The sequence below is a fragment of the Cyprinodon tularosa genome, unplaced genomic scaffold (assembly GCF_016077235.1).
Source record: "Cyprinodon tularosa strain WSP-4 unplaced genomic scaffold, ASM1607723v1 ctg35, whole genome shotgun sequence".
NCBI lineage: Eukaryota > Metazoa > Chordata > Actinopteri > Cyprinodontiformes > Cyprinodontidae > Cyprinodon > Cyprinodon tularosa.
The window spans coordinates 217,998-242,510 of record NW_024039063.1 but is presented as its reverse complement, the minus strand read 5'-3'; the positions used below and the strand labels follow the sequence as shown (position 1 = coordinate 242,510).

The window sequence follows — 24,513 nt, the reverse complement described above, 5'->3', positions numbered from 1 at the left end:
TTGCGCTCGCGAACTGGAATTTTGCGCGAGGGGCTGATCCATGGTTTGCGGGTGATTTAACAAGAGCGATTGCGTAACTGGTGGCAGGTGCAAAACTTTTGGAGACGCCCTATTTAAATGATGGTTTTGCGCGTTTTGTGGTTTGTGGCAAAGTAGTTTGTAGTTTGTGCAAACTAGTGCATTAAGAAATTTTAATCTTACAGTGACACCCCCACCCCCTCCCATTAAAAATAAATAAATAATAAAATAAAATAAAAATAAATATATATATATATATATATATATATATTTTTTTTTTTTTTTTTTTTTTTGCAGTAAAAAAAAAACAAAAAAAACAGGTGTTTTGTATTGGCCTGTAGAAAAATGCACATACCAAATGGCTCACAAGAAGTGACTGTGGATAAGATGACTGTGCCTACGCATCCCTGCAGCATTGGCATGTTGCTCCACAGGCGCAAGGAGGAGGTCGGGGTTCTCTCCGGTAGGGCGTCAGGGCGACATGGCATTTAGAACGTCGGACAGCACTTCTGAAAAACGAGATTGGGAGATCCCAGATCCCAGATGCAAAAACGTGCAATGTTGCAAGGAGTTTTGTGATATCTGGTATTGCGCGGGTCCTCCTTGTGGCTGGCTCCAAATCCATTCGGAGTTCCCCCAACAGCTCCAAAATGGCAATGCTGGATAAACGATATGTTTTGAGGATCGTTTCCTCGTTCATTGCAAAAATATTCACAGAGTGAAAAAATGCGTTCTCTGCGTCTCCTTGCTTCATTTCGATACCTCCTTCTTGCGACAATAACCGCTGCCATGTGTGCGCAATTACGCATACAGACCATTTGCACCTTCTTTTGAAACGTGTTAAATATAGAGTCAGATACCGTAAGCAAAATTGCTTTCAGGTTTGATAAATCACTTTGCGAGTGCTAAATTAATATATTTACATGTTCTCCTCCCACAAGACGCACTTTTGCGTGTAAACGCCCCATATTGCATATTCATTGCAGAAAAAGTACTAAATGGATAAGAGGCGCAATTTAGCACGTTTTAAAGACCAAATCCTTTTAGCACGCTGTTGATAGATCAGTTTGTACATTTTTTAGCGTGCGCAGTGAAATAGCTCACGTTTTAATACACGCAAACCTTTGATAGATCCGGCCCTTGGTGTAATTCAGAATGGTGGCTGTATCACCAAGAAATGCTGACGAATCATTTTGCACCAATTAGTGCAAATTGCACCAGAGTAGTTTAGCTAAAAGTTATCATTAAGTTTTCTGATTTAAATGAGATACATTGCAAACTGGAAGTGACTAATCTCTTCATAGCTGAGATTAGAAGTTCTGCATATAAAAAAAATATTCATTTGGCTGCAAAACTGGACTCTAAAGCTATGAAGCTCCAGCAAATACATGAATGCTCTTAGATTTATAGAAAAACAATAAACACTTCTCTTTCTATCAAAGCTACCACTTCATTTGTTGTAAGGACTTGTGCATTATATTGGAGTGTGTTTAACTAAGAGGCAGTGGCAGGTAAAGGCAACAAAAGAGAAGAGGCAGGGTTACCCTAAGCCAGCACGTCAAAATGCACCTGTTTATAGTAGGCGGCAGAACAAAGGGCTGCTGAAGAAAAGCATGAATCTTTCATTTAGACAGACCATGAAAGGGCATCCACCACCCTGACATCAACCTAGCACTGCAGGTCAGGAGACGAGACTCACCTCAGGTGTCTGTTACAATATCCATGTCTGGCCTTCATTGATACACTCCACCCTCACACAAACCCTCTGAACCTCAGCTTAAAGCTGTATCCATAAACAATTAATAATCTGCATGTTTCGAGTGTAACAAAATGAGTCCAAGAACAAAATAAAAATTATTAAATCCGTTTCTCCTGATAAGGAAATCTCACTTTGAATAAACAACAGAGTCTCTCCGGGTGTTTCTACTCCTGCTGAGAGATTCTGCCACTGCAGTGCCCATGACTGATAAGTAATTAAAAAGAGAAAAAGATGACGCTACAGCCTCCATTCACCGCGGAAGTTCAGACTGACGTGAGTGGAGCGCTTCCAAATAGCACACACACACACACAACAAATAAAAAGAGACACATATATATATATATATATATATATATATACACATACATACCGGTATATATATTCTATCCCAACTTTTTTTTAAATAGTTATTTATTTTTTTAGGCAAAACTACTTATTTCATCATCCACAGAATGATTTAAATCCTTCTGCAATATTTTAAGCTGCAGCTTTAAAACAAACAGCAAGAAGCATTTATAGGTATACTTTTCTTCACTGAACTCCGTCTTACCTCCTTGGCTCCCTTTCTGCCTTTGACCGAGCATATGGAGAGGCAGAGTCTGGCAGCTCGGGGGATGTCCGGGATGTACATGTCATAAGTGAGCCACTCATTCCACCTGCACCAAACAGCAACCAAGAAGCAAAGACAAGGCATTCAAAGAGGAATGTAAATGATCTAATTGGCATTGGCTAGTTAAAAAACAAATTGTTTCAGAAAAATAATACCAACAGATGATTACATTGGGGTAATCAGTGGCCAATGGTACAGAACAGCAGAGAATGCAAAAAACGTTAGCAAGCTCAAATTCCCATAAAAGGTCTCTAGAAATTTAGGAAAAAGGAACATTAATTCGATTCCTGGCCCAGGGTCTTTCTGCATGGAGTTTGCATGTTGTCCCTGAGCATGCATGGGTTCTCTCTGGGTACTCCGGCTTCCAAATACAAGTCTGTTAGGTTAATTGGCTTCTCTAAATTCTCCTTAGGTGTGAGAGTGTGTGTGAATGGTTGTTTGTCCTGTTTGTTTCTATGTTGCCCTGCGTTAGACTGGCGACCTTTCCAGGGTGTCCCCCGCCTCTTGCCCATTGACAGCTGGAGATAGGCACCAGCACCCCTTGCGACCCCAACTGGGATAAGCGTGACGGAAAATGGATGAATGGATGGAACATTAAATAAAAATAAATAAAAAACAACAAAAAACATCATGCCTTTTTTTTCACAAACTGAGACATGAAAAATGCCAGAAGTTTTAATAACGGGCCACGGGTGGATGATGTTATCATCTTCGTCCTGCTTTGAGGTTTTTCACCTGGAGAGGCCTGAAGCCTTCTGTGCAATCTGAAGTATCACATTTATGGATATTTATGGAAACAGCAAAATTCAAATCCACGTAACAAATTTTGCAATAAGCTTTCTGCGCTCATTTGAAGTAGTTTTGTGAAAATGCATAAATTTCCTAAAATAATATTTTCAAATAGACTCTGATGTAGCCAATATTTACCTCACATGACTGATCAGCTGTTTGTGCCACGGCTTGCTTCCTTTATGCAGCATCATAATCACACTCATCTCTATGACTCCAGATAACATGAACCATCACTAATACTAGCTGACATGGTAAAGTGAGAACACCATGCCTAATTGCAACAGGTTATCAAAACTTTGGTCAATAGCTAATCTGTGCTCAGCGCTTGCTTGCCTACTCTCCTTCCTTTTTTTAATACAACCAAGCCTAATATAAATGTATGGAACGGGTCCACAGTCTAATATGCATTTTATTTTTTCAAATTTTTAAAAGTTAGCTGAAAAAATTGGCATCTCATTCGTATTCGCTGGTTACTGGTTAGTCTGCTCTTCGGGGGAACCAAAGGGAACTGTGTCAGCTCTTTTCCTGTTTCGCTTCTACACTGTGGACCTCTCCATCATCACTCTAAGTAAACATCTTCAGAGGTATAGATAGATAGATAGAGATAGAGATAGAGATAGAGATAGAGATAGAGATAGATAGATAGATAGATAGATAGATAGAGAGATAGAGAGATAGAGAGATAGATAGATAGATAGATAGATAGATAGATAGATAGATAGATAGATAGATAGATAGATAGATAGATAGATAGATGTACTTTATTTATCCCAAGCTGGGAAATTGCAGTGTAGCAGCAGCTTTACACATAGTGACAGTCACAACACAATAAGATAAGAAAAAGTAAAAATAACATAACATCCACACGTATTTACATTATAAGGGTGCAGTGAACAGTCCTGAGGTGCAGTGAACAGATTATAAATAAGTATTAAAATATGGAGTGCAGTACAGTACAGTGCTGGTTACTGTATGCTGAAACAAGAGTTTATTTTTTATTGTACAATGTGATGGCATATGGTAGGAAAGATTTCCTGTATCTGTCCCTTCGACAGCGGAGCTGGAGCAGCCTGTGAGAAAAGGTGCTTCGCTGTCTGACCACTTTGTGGTGGAGAGGGTGCTGATCATTGTCAATGATGGATAAGAGTTTATTCAGCGTTCTCCTCTCCACCACAGTCTCAAAAGACTCCAGCCTGAGTCCAAGTACAGAACCAGCCCTCCTGATGATTTTATCAAGTCTGTTGGTGTCGCTGGCTCTAATGCTGCTGCCCCAACACACAGCAGCAAAGAAAATGGTGCTGGCAACAACAGACTGGTAAAAGATCTCCAACATCTTGCTGCACACATTGAAGGATCTCAGCTTCCTCAAGAAATACAGTCTGCTCATCCCCTTCTTGTACACAGCCTCAGAGTTAGACCTCTAGTCCAGTCTATTGTCAATTATCACTCCCAAGTATCTGTAGTCCTCCACCTCCTCCACCACCTCCCCCCTAATCCGTAGTGGCTGTGAAGACCTCTTCTCTCTCCTGAAGTCAATCACCATCTCTCTGGTCTTGTTGACATTCAGCCTCAGGTGGTTCTGTTCGGACCACTCCACAAAGTTGTCCACCAGTGTCCTGTACTCCCCCTCCTCTCCCTCTCTTATACACCCTACAACAGCTGAGTCATCAGAAAACTTCTGCAGGTGACATGACTCAGAATTGTACTGAAAGTCAGTGGTGTATACGGTGAAGAGGAAGGGAGAGAGCACAGTTCCCTGTGGAGCCCCTGTATCACTGACCACCACATCAGACAGGACACTGCCCAGACGGACAAACTGTGGCCTGCCTGTCAAGTAGTCAGTAATCCAGGAGATCCTTGTGTCGTCGACACCCATCACCCGCAGCTTCTCACCCAGCAGCAGAGGCTGAATGGTGTTGAAAGCACTGGAGAAATCAAAGAAAGTGATCCTCACAGTGCCTCCTCCACCATCCAGATGCAAATGGGCTCGTTGCAGCAAGTAAATGACAGCATCGTCAACTCCTAAGTGGGACTGGTAGGCAAACTGCAAAGGGTCCAGAAACGTCCTCACCTATGGCCTCAGCTGGGCTAAGACCAGTCTCTCCAGGACCTTCATCACATGTGATGTGAGGGCGACCGGTCTGTAGTCTGCTGGGTCGGATGGCCTCGGCTTCTTGGGGACAGGAACCAAGTACGACGTCTTCCACAGCAATGGGACTTTCTCCTGACTCAGGCTGAGGTTGTAGAGATGTCCCAGTACAGGAGACAGCTGGCTGGCGCAGGTCTTCAGGATCCTGGGTGTGATGCCATCAGGGCCTGCAGCCTTGCGCTGATGTAGTCTTTCCAGCTGCCTCTTAACCTGGCCTGTAGTCACACGGGGGTTGGTGCAGATGTCCTCAGTGGAGGAGGAGGAGGGGAGGGTGGTGGTGGAGAGGTGCTGTACAGGAGAAGGCTGGGGGGAGGGTTGAGCCATTTGGGACAGTGTGAGTGTGTGGGGGGCTGGAGGTGTCAGAGGGGTGGCAGGAGGTGAGTTAAACCTGTTAAAAAACTGGTTGAACTGGTTCGCTCTATCCAGGCTCCCAGGTGTCTGCCTGTCCTTCCCCTTCATCCCCGTGATGTACTTCATTCCAGCCCACACGTCCCTCACACTGTTTTGCTGGAGTTTGGCCTCCAGCTTCCTCCTATAATTGTCCTTGCACATCCTCAGCATGTCCCTGAGTTCGTGCTGCACTCTCCTCAGCTCCTCTCTGTCTCCAGACCTGAAAGCCTTCTTCTTTTTGTTCAGAAGTTCCTTCAGGTCACTGGTAATCCAGGGCTTGTTGTTAGGAAAGCACTGGACGGTCCTGGCTGGCATGGTGGTGTCCTCGCAGAATCTGATGTAATCCGTAACGCAGTTGGTCATCCCATCGATGTCCTCCCCATGTGGCTCACATAACACGTCCCAGTCTGTGGACTCGAAGCAGTCCTGCAGTGCCTCAGCAGCCTCTGGTGTCCACCTCCTCACCACCCTGGTGTGCACCGGCTGCCTTTTCACAAGTGGGACATACTTCGGGGTCATCAAGACCAGGTTGTTGTCTGACCTGCCGAGGGGAGGGAGGGCTGCGGCTTCATATGCGTCCATGGTATTGGTGTATAATAAATCCAGTGTTTTATTGTCTCTGGTGGGGCAGTTAACATACTGGTGAAAGTTACTGAGAGTATTGTTCAGTGAGGCATGATTGAAATCACCAGTAATAACCATGAACGCATCTGGATGATCAGTCTGCAGTTTAGCAGCGGCGGAGCTGATGACGTCACAGGCCACCGCTGCATCAGCTGATGGTGGGATGTAGACAGCAATAACAATGGTAGATGTAAACTCCCTTGGCAAATAATACGGGCGCAATCCCACAGCCAGCAGTTCAATGTCCGGGGTACAGAGACGTTCCTTCACTCTGACATGTCCAGGGTTGCACCACCTCTCACTCACCTAAAGTACAAGCCCGCCGCCTTTCTTCTTCCCACTTTTAGAACAGTCTCTGTCTCCACGTACCAAACTGTAACCGGTGACCTCCACACTGCTGTCCGGGATGTTGGAGTGTAGCCAAGTCTCACTGAAGCAAAATAAGCTACACTCGCGGTATTCCCGTTGAGTCCTCACCAGCGCTGAGAGCTCGTCCGTCTTGTTCGCCAAAGACCTCACATTTCCCATTATTATCGCTGGGACCGCTGGCCTATGTCTTCTCCTTTTCTCCCTCCGCTTGGTTCCAGCTCTGCAACCCCGGCGTCTCCTCCGTAACTCCTCCGGGACCACAGGCCTGTCTCCGGGCAGCAGCGTGGGCTTACACAGAGCAATCAGCTGATCACGCGTGTAAACAATGCCCCTGCTACTGCTGGCAACGCTCTCAGTTACAAAAAGTAAAAAAAAGTAACAGAAGAACGCGGAAAAGAGTCGCAAAACTTAATCCAGCCATTGTTCCAACGTTTATGTACGGACTTGCAATAAATAGAAAAACAAGGAAAGAAACACACTAACAAATAAATAAAAGTTAAAAATGCACGGCGGGAGCTGCGGCTACAGGCTGCCACCCGAGGCGGCGCCAGGATATGAGAAGCGCCAGGATATGAGAATTTTTATTGGGTGAGCCTGTCATAGGCAGCCTCATTGTTCAGTGAGGACAACTCAAACAAACTGAAACTAGGGTTCTATGCACTGGTGCTAGTGGACACACATCCAAATAACATAGAGAAAAATTAGGAGCTGGTGGTTAATTTTCCAATACGCTAACACTGGTGAATATCCAGGAGTGAAAGTGCACTCTGATGAGTACTTAGATGTTCACCTTAGCAATTAACTGGACTGGGGTAACAACAATGATAAACTTATTTGGTATTCAAACCATTATCAAAACAATTCATTTTTATAGCTCCAATTTACAAAATATATTGTTATCTAAGTCCAGCAGATTGCTTTTGGTGAAGTGCCTGTAGAAATAATCCTGTAAAAACATGTAGTAACTGTGGACAATTGCTGGCACTGTGTTGTTAACTTGGCAGCAATCGCTCATACCAGGCACGTATGCAGCGACAGTGGAGAAGAAAACTATGCTTTAAACAGGAACAAAACCTTCGGGAGAGGTTTTGCTCCTAGTTCTCAACCAGGCTCATTGAGAACCACCTTCCACCACGACCATTTGATGGTTTTAGAAGACATACAAAGAGATCATAGAAGCACTAATCCAGAGTTTTAAAGAGGAATGCTCTATGACCAGAATCTACAAGGAAGACTTCCTGCAACTTTAATACTTTTATGGCCTTTGGGATAAATCCACACCTAGCACTTGGTTAAGTCATAAAAGCAGCCAATTACTGTTACCATCCTGCTCTAAACTCTTAAGCCCTTCCCCCATCCTCTAACTGCTTTATGTAATATTGGGTAGATCAGTTGTCACAGATTAGCGGACCAGGTTCCGGATTGCAGTGCTTATCCTGTTAATATGGTAAAGCCATCTGGAGCATCCGGCACCAAGCTGCATGTGATACAAATTAGCCAATGAGCTGTGTCAGCAGGGGTTGCTGCTGCTAGCTACTTTTAGTAATAAATATCGATCCAGGCTCACGAATGAGCACCTTGATATGTGCTTTTGAATGACTTTGTCACCATATAAACTCAGGTTTAAAGCCTTGCAGGGCAGCATAAAGCCCCCTTTCTCTCATTAAGCCATAAAAAATAAAAATATAAAAACAGTCAGTTTTCAAGTGAGTGAGGAAATTGTCTATATACCAAATTGGACGATTGCTGTTCTCTAGTATGAAAGCAATTTTGATTTTAAAATGCAAAAATGTTAAAATTTTTTAGATTTCTTATTTAAAAACTCAATGTATAACATGGATGCATAAACACCTACTTTTTATTTCAGTGTGAAATGCTGTTTAGAGTAATGGATTATGATAAAAATGTCTCCGAACTTTTACTGGTTGTTAATTTTCTTTATTCGGACCCCACTGATTTTTTTATTGTTTAACCCTGGTGTGGATTTAAAACAGAACATTGTAGACTTGATCTTCAAAAGCTTGGCATGTATAGGAACAACTGTAAACACGATAGCAGGACAAAGCTCGGCTAACACACCCATTTACTGCTTGTGCCATTTCTTTTCTCTTATTTCGAACAAGCGATCGTAGCACATGGGAATGTTTGAAGATCAGACCACTTATCCTAACCAACCATAACAAAGTACTCTTAATGTCTTTTCAAATTGTGATAACTTACCTGGGATTAGAACAAGGTACTCTCTGCGTGTTGACGTTGTCACACATTTGTTCACCTCCGTGGTAAATTCCAGTCCTCACATAAATCTACAAAAAAGGACATTTAAAATGGCTAAACAAAATGCTTTCAAAGTAATGTTGTTACAACCAGAAAGTATTAATCATATTGATCAGAGATTTGACAAAAGGTTTGCTACTAATTCAACTGTAAAAAGTTTTTTAGGGCTTTTTCCCCGCATTTTAAAATTATTCCAGCAAGAAAAGCTGCACAAAGCAACAGATCTGCTTCCCCTTGGTAGAAATCACTTTAGAGCAACACAATGGCCTTTTGTTTCAACAGGAGGCAAGCAAGTAGGACAACAGGATGAGGTGCAGATCTTAATAAAACAGTCAAGTTATTGTCGTCTCAAGCTAAACTTGTATCCTACCAAACTGAAAATAATGCCGATTAGCCTTCTTTTTTTTTTTAGCTAATAAACTCCAATTATGGAGCCAAAAAACTAATGTAGATTAATAAGAGCCAGATATCCCCACCTTGTCTATGTCCCGTATATTCACATTAACATAGGTGGCACAAAGGATCCGTATTCGCAGAGTTCCGTTGATGGTCCACAGCAACTTGGAAGATGCCTCTCCATTCATATACGATGTTGCCGTGGAGATGCGTCGAGCATACGATGGCATGACAAAGTTATCTGTAGGAAGCTGGGTGTACAGACTGTCTTTACTCATCAGCATCAGGTTAGGCATCCTGTTCAGCATGATGCAACTACGGATGTACTGGAAGAAAAGAGAAAGAAACAACCTCAAACATCTATTGGAGTAAAGCAGGTTCAACCACAGTAATTTGGCTGGATCTTACCTTGTACTGACTAAGAGGGTAGTTTTCCAGTAGATACTCATCACAGCCACAAACTTTGAGGATGTATTTCCCCTGATACTCCTGAACACACATCTTTAGCTGGTCTTGGGTCAGCAGCATGCTGCGCGTCTTCTTGCGAATAGCCTCTGCAATCACCTTTAAGGCACGAAGCAATCAGGCAGATAAAGTTGGAGGCTGTTTTAGCAGCATCAATTAGTGAACAGATGGGATGAACCATAGCATCACTAAAAACAATTTTTTCAGGAATTGAATTAAAATATCTCAAATTAAATTTATATAGCTTTATTAACTGGTGGGATTTTTTCCTGATATTTTGATGCTTAACAGCCGATGGAGCTGCCAAAATCCTAATTCTTTGAAAATGTTTTATCACATAAAACAATTAAAGAAGGATTTTTATATTCAGAAGCATCAGCCTACTGAAAATATGTTAATGTGGTGTAAATGATATCTTCATAATAATATGATAGGGCTCATTTTACATAAATAACTATACTTTTCGTCAAAAAAAAACATCTCCAGACCTAGAAATTACAGCTTTAACTGTTCAATAGGCTTATTTTCATATTCTTTGAAGGCAGCAATTATCCTTGTCGTTTTTGCCACTTTTTAAGTTTTTCCTTCCGTTCAACTTCACATTCATAGTCGACAGTCTTAACAGCCAGGTTCTTTAGCAATGATATTTTGCACCATCCACTCCTCCTTGTAAATGGTACCAAAAACTCCTTCTCCATGATTATAGGCCATTATATGACTCAGGCTTTTAGCTAGGAATATTTCATAAGGTGTACACCTTGGTGTATCACATGGTTAGGCTTTGCGCTGCATAAGGGGAAATTTTGAAATGCCATTTCCTGCATTTTGAGGTGGAATACATCTAACTTTTTCTCTGTATTACAACACTACTATTGATTATAGGAAGCATGTATGCTTGACTAGAGGTGGAAGTTTCATAGGTTAAGTTTCAAAGGTTATTTCAAACTAAAATGCTACGTTCACGGCACGATTTAAGCAGCAAAAAAGCCCCTGCTGCTTCATTTTTGACTCTTGTCCACATTAAGGTCAGAAGCGCCTCAAGAGCATCTTTAATACTCCTAAAGCGCATCCAGTAAAATGTCCAGATGTGTCTGATGCTTCTGCTGCTCCTGTGTTAAATGGCAGAGAGCTGCTTTGCTATATTTGCTGTTATAAGTGGGTAAAATGTAGTTTTAATATACTTTTATCAGAGAAAGTCCACCTCAAAATTGCAGTCAGTTCATCAAGATTGTGCGCTGTCACTCATTCCCAGCTGCATCAGGCCCCGGTCGGGCTTTCCCCTATTGTTCATGATGGCTAAAAATAGATGTTAGTGTTTCTCAAGTATATGGCACAAATTCCAGGCACCAGGATAATAAAAGCAAACATACTTTGTTGATTTTGTTGTTTTAAATTTATTTAGGCATTAATAAACAGTTGTCTCCCTGCCAACCTAAGATCAGCTTCTCTGATTGGTTGATCAGGCATGTTGAGCAACAAAAATTCAGTTTTTCCAGCTTTAGCATGTGCTGCTTGTGAAATTTTGAACATTTGAGCAAAGTTTCCAGGGCAAAAGCAGGGCGTGCAATTTGGCTGTTTTTTATTTTTTTTTTATAAAGGCCATACAATGTACGCACGTATGCATTGCTGTAGCTAAAAGCCTGATACTATTTTTTGGTATACTTTGTGGTCTTTATATCTGCGTCCTCTGAGGCCCACTCTAAGGCTACGTTCACACTGCAGGCCTTAATGCTCAATTCCGATTTTTTTGTGAAATCGGATTTTTTTGCGTGTCCGTTCACACTTCCAAGTATATGCGACTTGTATGTGATCTACTGTGTGAACTGAAAGCGTTCAACCGAAGTGTCCCGCATGCGCACTCGAGGACGCGATGACGTCACTTGTAGCAAGCGTCCTCAGTGTTTGCGGAAGTAAACATGACTCGTAATACCGCAGCGTATATTGCGTTCTTTAAGTTCTTCTCCAACAGGAGCAGGCACATTACGAACGAAATCTTTTTAAGAAGATCAAAAAGAAAGACCCGGTTCCGGTAAGACCCTTCGAGTTTGATCTGAATCGAGCTATTTCTCTCCATTGACTGCTCTCTGTGTTGTCTTCCGCAATGGTTGTTAGTTTTTCCCGCCTCCGCTTAGTAGGACGCAGATTAGTAATGTTTAGTAACATTTATCAAGTATCAATGACGTGTAGGTCGGATGAATGCGACCTGGCCGTACACACACAGGTCGCATTTGAAAAGATCAGATACGTATCGGATTCAGGACCACATATCCAAGTGGCCTGGGTCGCATTTGAAAAAATCCGATCTGTGTCGTTCAGACTGTCATAAAAAGATCAGATACAGGTCACATATGGGCAAAAAAATCGGAATTGGGTCACTTCAGGCTGCAGTGTGAACGTAGCCTAAGAATGCACACTTCTGTTTTTCTAAATGCTATGAAATGATGTCTGGGAAATATATGTGAATATTCAACCATCAAAATAAAAATGTACTATGTTCATTATAATGAACAAAAAAACTGAAAATGTTAGAACTGTAAATTTACAGTCATATATATATAGTGCTGTTTTTATATATATATTTTTTTTACTATTTTTTAAGGCTGTACTTGAAAAAAAAAAAAAATCAAAATGTCCAGAGAGCTGTTCTAAACAAAATTTCTTTTTGTTTTACACTTGTGTAAACAAAATGACAAATAAATCTGTCTAAATCTAAGTCTAATGATTATAGTAACAACTCTTAATTCTTATTTAAAATGACACTTTATAACCATTATCAGAAAAACATGACAAAAAAAGAAATGTTTGACACATATATCGGACAATAGACGCTCTCTCATCTTAGTGATTTTTCAAAGCTTCAAATTAAAATCTGCCTTTAAAATACATATGCATTTAGGGTCAGTGGATAATGAAACCCACCTGTTCAGGCACACAGTCATGGTTGATCTTTAACGTATACTTCTGTTTGTCATTGTTTGGGGAAACTATCACCCATATCACAACAATAATCTGACCTGTAAGAGGGGATGAAAAAAAATCACATCAATGCTATGAAAGTAAACGGATCGAACATGTTGCTTCATTTCTCCAGACTTCATACATCAGTAAAACCCATCTCATTTCAAATGTTTCTCTGAGAATCACCGATTCGAATGTCTTAATTGAATTAAAAATAGAAGATGTTTAGTAATACCTTTATCAAGTTTGCTTGAGATGTGTTTTGGAAGTTCCTTTGTTGACTCCACATTGGGAGGGTAAACATACAGAGCTCTGCTGTGAGGACCACTGGCATTTCTCAGCTCCACAGAGTCTTTACAAACATTAAGGATGTTTCTCCTGAAGTCCTGAACCTCAGGGTCCTTCACAAGGTCGAACTCACACACGGGCATGCCAATAGCAAATCCTTACACACAAAACAAAACAAGAACACATTACTTTAATCTGTCTTGTGTGAATAAGGCATTAATCTGCATTCTAAAAAAATACATGGACTTATTTTTTATTTTATATCTTTTCAATGAAAAAAAAAGTTGTTTCAATAAAACCCATGATCTCACCAATCTCTCTGTTCAGGATCTTCTCTTCTCTGTTGCCGACTGGCTCGATGACCTTGAGAAAAGGCTGGAAGAGTCGAAGGTCGCACAACCGCCGGGTCTCATCGTAGAACTCTTCCCGTTCTGCTTCCTATTTGTAGGTAGAATATCAGAAGGATTGGTCAATAATGATACTGATAGATCATCTTTAAAGCAAGGTTTGAAGTGGAAATGTACCCAGCATTTAAGATTCTGTATTGCTAAATAACTCAAACTAAAAAAATACTTTTGGCACAGGTCGTCTTCCCAGCCAAAGGCAGTTTGTTCCAGTGAGGTAACCTATGAATGAATGCTGCTAATTGTCACCTGCCCAAGCAGTGTGCTAAGATGCTCAGGCATTTCAAGATAAATCCCTACACTGTGGTTCATGCTATTCGATCTTCTTGATTTCATGTTTGATCCTCACACATTTCAACTCCCATTGATTTCTCACCTGTGTAACACTGACAAAAATGTATGATGTTTCTTCCTGTAGGAGGTGGTGAAGAGGATACTTTCTGGCCTCCCTGAACAATTCATGCTTGATGGCAATTAGAGTGGCCTCTCGGAGACACTCCAGAGTCAGAATCATCCCATTGGGTAGCAAGCAGTCCACAAGGATCCTAAAGACACACCAAGAAACATTATTAGGGCTCTGTTAAGAAAAATAGTCTGGATTTTTTTCTTATTTAAAATGATAAAACAATTATTCTAACACTTGTATACCAACATAATAAGTTTTAGAACAGGGAGACTTACCTTGGAGGCATCAGGTGGATGCCCCATAGCTCCCCTGAGGATGGCCTTGGAGGCATCTTCTGCTCAGTCTCTCAGCTCTGTTGCAAAGGTAAGCTGAAGAGCACAACCTGAAGGGAGACAGAAAGCAAACAAAGTTCCTTTTATTTTACAGTAAGAATTATAAAATCCCTTGAGATATGCAGGTCAGAGATGTACAACAAGCCATTCCTCCACATCACCATTAGGTGATTCAAATCCCCTGTCCCTACTAACCATGTACATTTGATTCTTAGAAAAAATAGCTGATTATGAATGTAAATCAAGCAAAATAACTAAGGGGCTTTCTGTTGGTAGGTATTTATCAAAGTGAGTTTCACTCATTAGTGATTTGAATACCGAATATTTCTTTAAATCAACTGGAATACATTTCATAAATTCCTTATCTAAATAGCTGTTAACCAATTTAGTAATTGAATAATAATTACTGTAACATGCTCTTGCTGAAAGAAAAACCCAGTAAGAGCATTTAAGCTAAAACTGTACTTCATTTCCACAGCCACTAAGCACATGGGGGATTCAGACTGTTTCCATAGACGTGTGAAATGACCGGGTCTCTCCGAGGAGCTCGGTCCAGTCATCACTAAGGGTGTGCAAAATAATTGTCATGACGATGCATCGCGATTCTAATTTTTGTGATCTACTGCATCGATTCTTGAAGGCAAGAATCGATTATTTAAAAAAAATGAACAAATAAAATACATGAACGGTTGGCTAGGGATGGGAATCGAAAACCGGTTCCTGTTAAGAACCGGTTCCGTATTTTCCGATTCCATGGCATCGTTTGGCAGCTCGCTGAACGATTCTTTTTTCGATTCCCGCAGCACCAGAGCCTAGAGCGCCGGCTCTGGGGAGCACGACTTACGTCACGTTTTTACGTAAGTTACGCAAGCTACGTAAGTTACGCAAGTTACGCAAGTTGGAAGAACAATTCGAGGAGGAAGACAACGAGCTGCGGTCACTTTGTGAATCAAAGCCCCGTCTTTCCTTAGCCCAGAGGGTAGACCAGGAAATCCAGCTCTGTAAAAGCTTGCCCTCCATCCCCTGCAGGGATAGCGCCACTCTGTGGTGGTGGAACAAGCAAGATACGCTGCCCTTGCTATCTGGACTGGCTGAAAACTACCTCTGTGTGCAGGCTTCCTCCACCCCATCTGAGAGGGTGTTCTCCACGGCTGGAGACACCATAAGCCCTGAAAGATCCTGTATCCTTCCAGAAAAAGCAGATATGCTCATCTTTCTGCAAAAGAAGTGTTAATTTTCCCTACTACTGTTTTATAATTAGTATTTTTTGTTATTTAAAATAGGTTATTATCCCATAATTTGTTATTAGACATTGTTGGTTATTAAGTTTGTTCTTGTATTCATTTTTCATTTAAACACAGATGTTACTCCAGTTTCACATTACCTGTGGACATCTTGATCTTGTTGAGTTTGTAAGATTGTGCAATAGTTAAGTAAACAAAGTTGATGCTGATAATCAAACTGTTTGTTCTCCTTTTTCCCCCAAATTGGAAAAGGGAATCGGAATCGTGAAAATCTTTTCAATTCCCAACCCTACGGTTGGCGCACATCAGCCAAACCAAGTGGAACACAACTTCCAGTCCAGCAGATGTCGCTGCGGATGTGTTGACGCCCACTGCTTTGTGTCACAAGCATGTCCGGCCGTGGGATACTGCGACGAGTCATTAAATAAACATGGAGGACACTATGAAAATTCGCCCCACGGTTCCATCACATTTCAAGTCAGATGCTTGGATGCATTTTGGCTTACAAAACAAAGAAGATAAAATCGAAATTGATATGACGCACGTAATTTACAAAAGGGGAAATGTCATACATTTGAAGGTTTTCATTTCATTGGTTTAAAGGACCACTGAGGCCATTTAAACGGCACTGATTATCCTTATTTTGTTATTTTAAGTTTGATGAATCCTAAGATCTTTTTGACAGTGTGTCCACGCCAGTAATAGTAATATTTTTGTCCAGTATTTGTTTTCATGGCAACACCTCCAAAAGTCGTTTCAATAAATACAGCTATGTATGAATTCAGTTGCTTTCAGTTATGTATCAATTGAAGACACAGTCCAGATCATACCCAGCTAGTCAGCCACTGGTAAGGGCTGTATCTTTTTCCTACAGTGTTCAGTGAAAATATCGCAATGCAACGCAATATTTCAAGTATCGTGATGCATCGTGATAGAATCGCATCGTGGTATGTGAATCGTGATTCGAATTGAATCATGACTTCTTTGCCAATACCCACTAGTGTTGCACTGATAACGATACCAGTATCGGACGGGGCCCCGATACTGCCCTAAAATGGTGGTATCGGTATCGGCGACTACCAACAAATAGGGCACCGATACCATTTTGAGAGCCATAAGTTTATTCAACTATTGTCACCCAAAAAGTTCTACTGGATTCACTTTAGATTAGAATTAGATTTTTTCCTGCTTCACAAAGGAAGGCAGCAGCTTGACAAAGCCATGATGGCAATTATTTTACATTAATATGGTATCGGTATCGGCCGATACTGCACAGCCAGGTATCGGGTATCGGGGCCAAAAAATGGCATCGGCGCAACACTAATACCCACCCCTAGTCATCACTATTCCACCATCGATGGTGCTCTGACAAGATGGGAGTGATTAGAAACGACAGCAGCTGAACCACAAAGAAGCCATGTAAAGTGCACCAATCATGTTGCAACCACCCACAAAAGTAGGAAATGCTAGAATGACCAGCATCTATGTAAAGCATACCAGCGTTACCCAAAGGGAACTTATCAGTTTACATACTACAGTTTGAATGCATAGGAATTTAAAAGTCCCATTATCCCAAAACTCCAAAGTGTGATTGATTTGGCCATTCAGTTGGTTGATGTTGTTACTTTGAGTCCACTGAGAACTGCTATAGATGGAGGATTTATTGTTGAATTTGCCAGTCAGGCTTACAATCTGTGGTTTAGTCCGAGTTTGCTCAATCAATCCGGTAAAGCTGTTGGGTCAACTACAGATCTGAACTCAGACATGTTCGTGGACTAATAACAGACTATGCATTCATTTTCATTCATATTGCACCAATTCTCAACACCAATTCAGTGAAATCATACAGATTGGCTGTAGTTTTCTATCAAAGGAAACCCAGCTGATTGCATCGAGTTTCTGACTTTCAGGTTCAATTCCTCCTGGATAAGTATGTAACAACAGTGGACAGTCACATGCATTGTGTCATTCACTTTGAAGCAAACACTTTGCATCAGATGCCTGCGCCTTGTGACACTGGGATGGAAAATCCCTTTATATTTCAATTTAGTGTACCTATTTATGACAACACAATGCAGGAGAAGGATAATCAAAGTTTTTGGTCTCTACAAATGTACATCACAACTAAACAGATTTGATTTTAACCCAATCAGACCTTTTTTGTTGGTGTTTTCTGAAGAATGTAACCTAGAGGGCAAACTGGCCTTGTCTTGACAAGAAGAATATCAAAGTAAATATTGTCACAATTCCTCAAAAGGTTAAACAATACCATCCATGCAAGGGGCATAGGAAATGGGTATAAGCTGGTCTGATCTATTTAGATCAATAAGAAACCTTTTTACCTATATGCTAAATACTGCAGCCTTTGTATACTGTTAACAGTACAAACCCAGGGGTCTAAATATAAATTCACCTTTTTGGTCGAAAAAGAATAACCAACATCTATTTTTTTTCTTCCTACTTTGTGCTGATCTCATACTTAAATATTGTAACAAAACCCAATGCAGGCAGCTTATGACAGTAACGTAACAACATGGAAAGCTTCAAGACTAAATAATGACTTTTCCATTTGGTCAGAAATTCATCTTTCAAGGTTGATCCAAATCTCTGCATTCTAATAAGAACATGGGAGAAATCATTTGTATAAAATTCAACAAACTATTTTCTGAAAATTGAGCTGAGTGGTAATCGTGAAACTACAAATTTCAAAGAAAAGTAGCAGTTGCTACTTTCACCTAACCTCTGACATTAAAAAAGACATTTCTTTAATCATATCAGCAGATCAAGATCAATACGTGCAAAGCATTTTGAAATTACTAAAGTACCGTAATGACCACATTGAAGTTGCATCCATCCCTCCAGGTCAGGTCAGCTATACTATGTCCCAGACTCATTTCAGACCTTTGAATCTCTTGCTCCCAGCTCTAATTATATTTCAGGAGCACAAAAAGTGGACAACAACATCGTGATTCAGCCCAGTTACGTCTACATAAAAGCCATGTCCTAACATCAACCACTTACTGCCATTGAAGTCATGTAAACCCCTATTTTTTCAAAAGGCTTAACTATAAAAAGCAGATGTGGAAATATGTTTTTTCTACCTTATGGACAAAGCTTTTGCACTAGAATTTATGCAATACTAAAATGTTAAACTCAATATCAATCCTAAGAAAAATTATCCCTCTAAAATATCAAAGTAGGTCTATGCACATCTACAAGGGTTTATCAGATTCCTTTAACTTCCCATTTGCCAGTCCCAAAGGCAAAATACATTCCAACAACCCTAAGGTCTTTTTGACTGAAGGGCTGGTTATACTCCCGCAGCAGTGTGTCACAGAAATGTTTTATTTATGCCCAATATTGAAGTGTGGTCTGTGCTATGTTATTCCACGCCACAATGCAAGAGGGACAACCACAAACTAGCTGTGGGTCGCTTATGTGGTGAGGAAGTGGGGGCAAGTTTGTGCGACCATGGAGAGACATGAGGGTGAAAAAGAGTGGGGATCCAGGTGGAAAAAGGGTCCCAGTGATCTCATGCACCTCGCTCTTCTAGCTGGTCCAACTTCACAAGTCGTTTTCCACAATGGCAGTCATACAAACAAAACAAGCCGGTAAGGTACCAAACAGGAAATACGCATAGTGTAGAGCGGATGTAGATTCCAATCAGAGGCCTCCCGTCTGCGGCTCTGTCTGTGGTCACCTACAATTTTGGAGAGGTGCAACAGAGTGTTTGCGGAAGGGGCACATTTGCGTTAACTGTAACACACACGCAAACGACCTGGTTTCTGAATATAAATCAGCCTTAAAGTGTAACCCGAGTTTTAGACTCACAGCAGCAGCTCACTGTTAGCTACATGTTACACAAAGGGATCAGTTTAATTTAGAAATTAAAAAGATCAGAAATAAAATATTTTAGTATCAGTTACATTAAAGGCATTAGGGAGTTTTCTAATGATACTGTCACCTGTTGCCAAAACACAGAACTGCAGGACTCATACTTAACAGTTTTTTTTAATTTTGTACTTTTTTCACCTTACATGGAGTTGCTATTGGTGTCTGAATTAAGCTGGATGCTGCTTGATTCTCCACAAACTCCATCTTGGATCAAACGCCTTGATTGTTTACTAGGTCGGACCCATTTACATCGGACACGCTTGACGTCCAAAGTCGTTCAGGGAAAATAGGCTACAGGCTTATAGATGCATCTACGCTGAATTACTGAGGTGATGGTCTGACCATTAAATGCTGGTTTAGTTGTAAAGAGTCACCTAAAAAGTCAAATAATGTCTCTTAAACATATTTAAAAAGCCCAACTTAAAAATACTTCTAGAAGTAAAATCAGCATATATAAATTGTCATAAATACAGCTAGTATTCAACATTTTATAAGTTCTATACATGCTGATTAGTGTAGACATTATTTATAAAATCACCAGTCTGAGGCCAAAAGAAACTTAAAGGGGAATACCAGCATTCATAACATGTAGACGAATCACTGTCCCCCAGACATCCGCGGTTATATTTTTTGTATTTCTATTTTTTAAAAACAAAGCAGCGTGTGTAGAACATGATGTAACAACCTAAAATCAAGGGCCAAATGTAAAAAAAAAAAACGAAATTCCCCTTTAACATGAGCAACATTTGATTAATGTAAATAAAGTTCTTTCCCTTTAAAATCTCAGAACCGTTGGGATTTCTAATGTTAAAGGACAACAGATGTATTTTAGTTCTAGCTTCTAGAAAAAAAAAACAACAACAAAAGAATATAAAAAGGAGAATGACAAAAGCATAATATTTGAAGAAAATGTAATGCTTTACAAAAAAAAACATTTTCAGGAGGAAAGCATTAGTATTGTTGCGACTAGGGGTGGGTATCGCCAAAGAAGTCACGATTCGATTCGAATCACGATTCACAGGCCACGATGCGATTCTATCACGATACTTGAATTATTGCGATGCATTGCAATATTTTCTCCTCCATGTTTTGTTTTTGAATGACTCGGCACAGTATCCCGCGGCCGGAAATGCTTGTGACACAAGGCAGCATGCGTCAACACATTTGCAGCGACATCTACTGGACTGGAAGTGGTATTACACTTGTTTTTGGCTGATGTTTGCATACCATTCATGCAATTTTATTTATTCATTTTTTTAAATTAATAATCGATTCTTGGCATCAAGAATCGATGCAGTAGATCACGAAAATTAGAATCACGATGCATCATCATCACGATTATTTTGCACACCCCTAGTTGCGACACACTTAACAAATATTAACAAAAAAAAAAAAAGGCCAGGCTAAAAAGCAAAGCATTGAAGTTTGAAGTCATGATTACTTCATCCGGCCTTGTGTCATTCAGCACTGGGAAATGACACAACTGCTTTAGACAGCCTGCTAGGGTCCAACACAACACAACCATAAGCACAAAGTGAGTCAGCTGTTGAGACACACTGCTGGGAAAATGTGTGTAAAATAATGTCATCTCCAGATTTTAAAAACTATTAGAAAAACTAAAAAGATTGGAAGTAAACCCATTGGATCATACAAATATTCTCTTATAATTTACCACATTTAAAAATATATTTTCCAATATTTAATATTAGCTCATACCATCATTAGAAAAATAATGTGCAGTCTGATTATGAAGGAAGCAAAGCATCCCCTCAGCATGGCACTGACGATAAACTTACTGTTGTTCTCTGGTAACAGCTTAATAACAAGTTACATCCTCCATATCACCTTATATTCCTGATAATGTGATGATTTAAAAAAAATACTCATGTTTAATAGAAACGGATTATTCCTACTTTAGATTTGCTGTTATGACTAAACTGGGGTCTTTTCCTGTTTTTAGTTGAATGCAATCTTATCCAGTTCTGTATCTTCAAAGCTTATGTATTTGCAAGTATATGACAGAGGTTTCAGTTGAAACATTTTTATACGGAATGTACGCTGTGCTTGCAATTTATTTGGCACTATACGATAAATGCTACATTAGTGAAAAAGAGAAATGAGGTGGTACCTCTATCTGATTTCTATGGCCAGTTTCACCCTGCTAATTTCAATATGTTGTTGATAAAAGAGGGAAAAAAGCATTAAACTGGTATTGTTTTAATAAAACAAATTGAAATTAACTGAAATCCTATGTCTTTTAAAAAGAAGTGTGTTGTACCTAATTAAATATGAAAATGGAACCAGTCTAGTAATAGTATTTGTATTATATCTTTTGCGACCCCACTTGGTATATAGGGGATTTTTGGCCTAGTGATTAGAGCAGAGTGCTTGTGCTCTGATAAGGTTTCAAGTACCTGGTTTGATCCCCACAGCCTGCAATCTGGGTCCCTGAGCAAGACCCTTAACCCCACACTGCTCCCCAGGCAGCCCACTGCTCCGTTCCATTATTACTATCATTAAATAACTGTGATTGAAAATCTCCATCAAACAATATCTTGTGCACACATTCAGCTATTTGTGTTATAGTGAAAACAAAGCTGAGACATCCAACACTTTCTATTTGTGATAAACACAGAGGAGATCTCTAGAAACACACAAAAACAGGAGGAACTACATTTGTAACTTAATGAATCAATGCATACTTGCTGAAAGGAGCCACTCCCTGCAAGGCTCTAAGGTTAGGAGGTAATGCTACAGGAATAATATAAACATTGGGGAAAACTGATGATTCCAGCTGATGGAAAATAAAGCCATCCAGTCAGCCTTCAGTGAGACCTGTGATAATCAGCTATAAGGGAAATCTTCAAAGATGACGGATATGGTCAGCCTGTAACCCTGATCCCCAGGATGCAGAGAAGAATGTTGGGACAAAGAGGAAGTTTTCTTAAAACAGAGGAAGTGGGGGAAAAACTGGCCCAGACACACCCCTTGCTTTGAGTAATGACACAGTCCTCCTGACAGACTGGTTAGATCTAACACAGCTCAGTATATTAGTGGACAACAGAAGGTTTGCAGCACCCTGCATAACAGGCTGGGTGAATGGAAACACTCATGACCCAGGGATCGGGTGAGATTTGGTTCATAAAATTAGCTTTGGGTTTGAAGTTAATTGAAAGCTCGACAGAAGTGATGCGAGGGAGACTGAACATAAAGCTGAGCCTACCTTTGAGAGCGGCCCTCCTATTTGGATGATTGGACAGTCCCGCCCTTCATGGTTCAATCCATCTCCACGTTGTCACTGAAATATTTGGAGAGAGATGAAACTGAAATCCAAAACAACAACAGCAGCAGCAGCGACGGCGGTTGGTTCCCGTTGGCTCGTGAAGGGAAGTCAGCTAACGGCTAATGCTGTCTATCCTCCCCTTTAGGAAAACACGTCCCCAAAAATAACAAAACATTACATTTTTTTGGTTGAAATATAAAGGTATAACCATCTTATGTGCAGCTGCTTACTTGTCAAAGCTATTTGCTGAGTTTATATCCACGGTTTATGTGTGTTAGCTTCCCGCTAACCAACCGCTGAGGTTGGGTCCCTGCGGCCGATCCGGGGATGGTGGCTCCCAGTCGGCGGAGGGGGAGAAGCGGGGAGTCGCTTTTGCTCCAGGTTTCGTTGACAGCGAGCAGGTGGTTAAACCCTTCGGTGTGGTTTAACAGTTTTCCTGTCACTGAGAACACAGAGCTGCCGGTGACCTCTCAGACTCCACCTGAGGATGGGAAGAGCTGCAGCTCGGCCGGAGAAGTTGTGTTACTGCGACAAAGCAGCCACGCTGTCTCTGTCGGTGGCCCTCCTCTCCTCCCTCCCTCCATAAACACACAAACAGTGAGCGATAGTGAAAGCCAATGACGTGTCGATTCAGTTTATCTCCAGACTGCTGCATTCAATGAAAACACCTCCGACCCGTCACACTTCGCAGACCAATACACCAGCATGAGTAAATGAATGAATAAATAAATAAGTAACCGGGAAGTGATTAAGGTCTCTAGTTTCATGTTGATGGCAGCAGACAAAGGAGGTTTCTGAGTCTTGCTTTAATAGATTAAATTATTTATGTGGAATTGCTGTTTGTGTTCTTTATATATATATATATATATGTACTTGCAGTCTCCGGAAACCTTCATCCTCCCTCTAGATTCTTGGAAATCTCTCTAGCCTGTGGCTGATTTTAAAATGCACCTTATCTGCCTTTTCATCACACAAACACGATTGTCTAGTTTAAAAAAGCATCAGATGGCACTTTTATTCATGTAATAATTCTGTTAAAATATAAAAGGTCTTATTTATTGTGTAATTTTCAGTTTCTTTAAGTCATTTGAGTCATTTTGCCCCCTTATAGTATTTTAATGATTTATATCTTATGGACTTTTAACATAGAAAGTATTTTAAGATCAGTGCTTCTATGTTTTAATTTGGTATGTCTACTTTCCTCTTCTTGAACGCCCATTAACACTCATCAGAAGGCCGCTCACACTGTGCCTGAGGTTTCCTTCTGTTAACAGGGAATTGTTCCTCTCCACTGTTGCTGCATACATGCTGTAAGGTATTGCTGTAGAGTTAACGACAAAATGCAAGTGAATATCTATTGTCACCACATGCTCATCCAGAGGGATGTATCTTGCAAGTCAATAATTCAATACATTCAGTTGGTTGTCCTTAGGTCTAAACTTTTTTACCAATCTGACTGAATGATCTGGTGCAATTGTCTCTGTAAAGTTCCCTGAGATGGCATCTGTTTTAAATTGGCGCTATATAAATAAATTGAATTGAAATTTAATTGAATTAGTATTTTTTGCTTTAAAGAACTTTGTGACTTTGTGTAAATAAACTTTTCACACCCAGTTTGTTAAATGAAATGAATATTCAGAAAAGGCTTGTATTATGATGTGACATATCAGCTTTGGCAGATAACTGAATGAACCCACCCTTGCAGGACAACCAAGGGCCTCCCGAGAAGAGGCCCCACATCTTATCCAACATATACTAATCAGGCAAAACGTAACAACTGTCTGTTGGTTTCAGTTTTCTTATCATTGCACAGATTCCTAAAAAAAAATAGCTTACCAAAAAAGTAAAATATTTA

The 24,513-nt window shown here is 40.5% G+C and overlaps 1 protein-coding gene across 2 annotated transcripts in view; it reads right to left on the bottom strand.

Moving 5' to 3' along the window:
- Nucleotides 1-23,296, bottom strand: part of pik3ca (phosphatidylinositol-4,5-bisphosphate 3-kinase, catalytic subunit alpha) — a 40,183-nt gene extending 16,887 nt beyond the window's left edge. The window contains exons 1-11 of one of the 2 annotated variants that reach the window (XM_038295078.1): nucleotides 22,889-23,296; nucleotides 22,599-22,797; nucleotides 14,181-14,287; nucleotides 13,876-14,044; nucleotides 13,407-13,533; nucleotides 13,043-13,252; nucleotides 12,769-12,863; nucleotides 9,793-9,948; nucleotides 9,465-9,710; nucleotides 8,932-9,017; nucleotides 2,328-2,433 (exon numbers count right to left, since the gene is read on the bottom strand). In XM_038295078.1, coding sequence (XP_038151006.1) covers nucleotides 2,328-2,433; nucleotides 8,932-9,017; nucleotides 9,465-9,710; nucleotides 9,793-9,948; nucleotides 12,769-12,863; nucleotides 13,043-13,252; nucleotides 13,407-13,533; nucleotides 13,876-14,044; nucleotides 14,181-14,236 — 1,251 coding nt within the window. In that variant the 5' untranslated portion in view covers nucleotides 14,237-14,287; nucleotides 22,599-22,797; nucleotides 22,889-23,296. The remainder of the gene's footprint in view (nucleotides 1-2,327; nucleotides 2,434-8,931; nucleotides 9,018-9,464; nucleotides 9,711-9,792; nucleotides 9,949-12,768; nucleotides 12,864-13,042; nucleotides 13,253-13,406; nucleotides 13,534-13,875; nucleotides 14,045-14,180; nucleotides 14,288-22,598; nucleotides 22,798-22,888) is intronic. The other variant, XM_038295077.1, reaches the window with a different exon arrangement.
- Nucleotides 23,297-24,513: the final 1,217 nt, after the last annotated feature.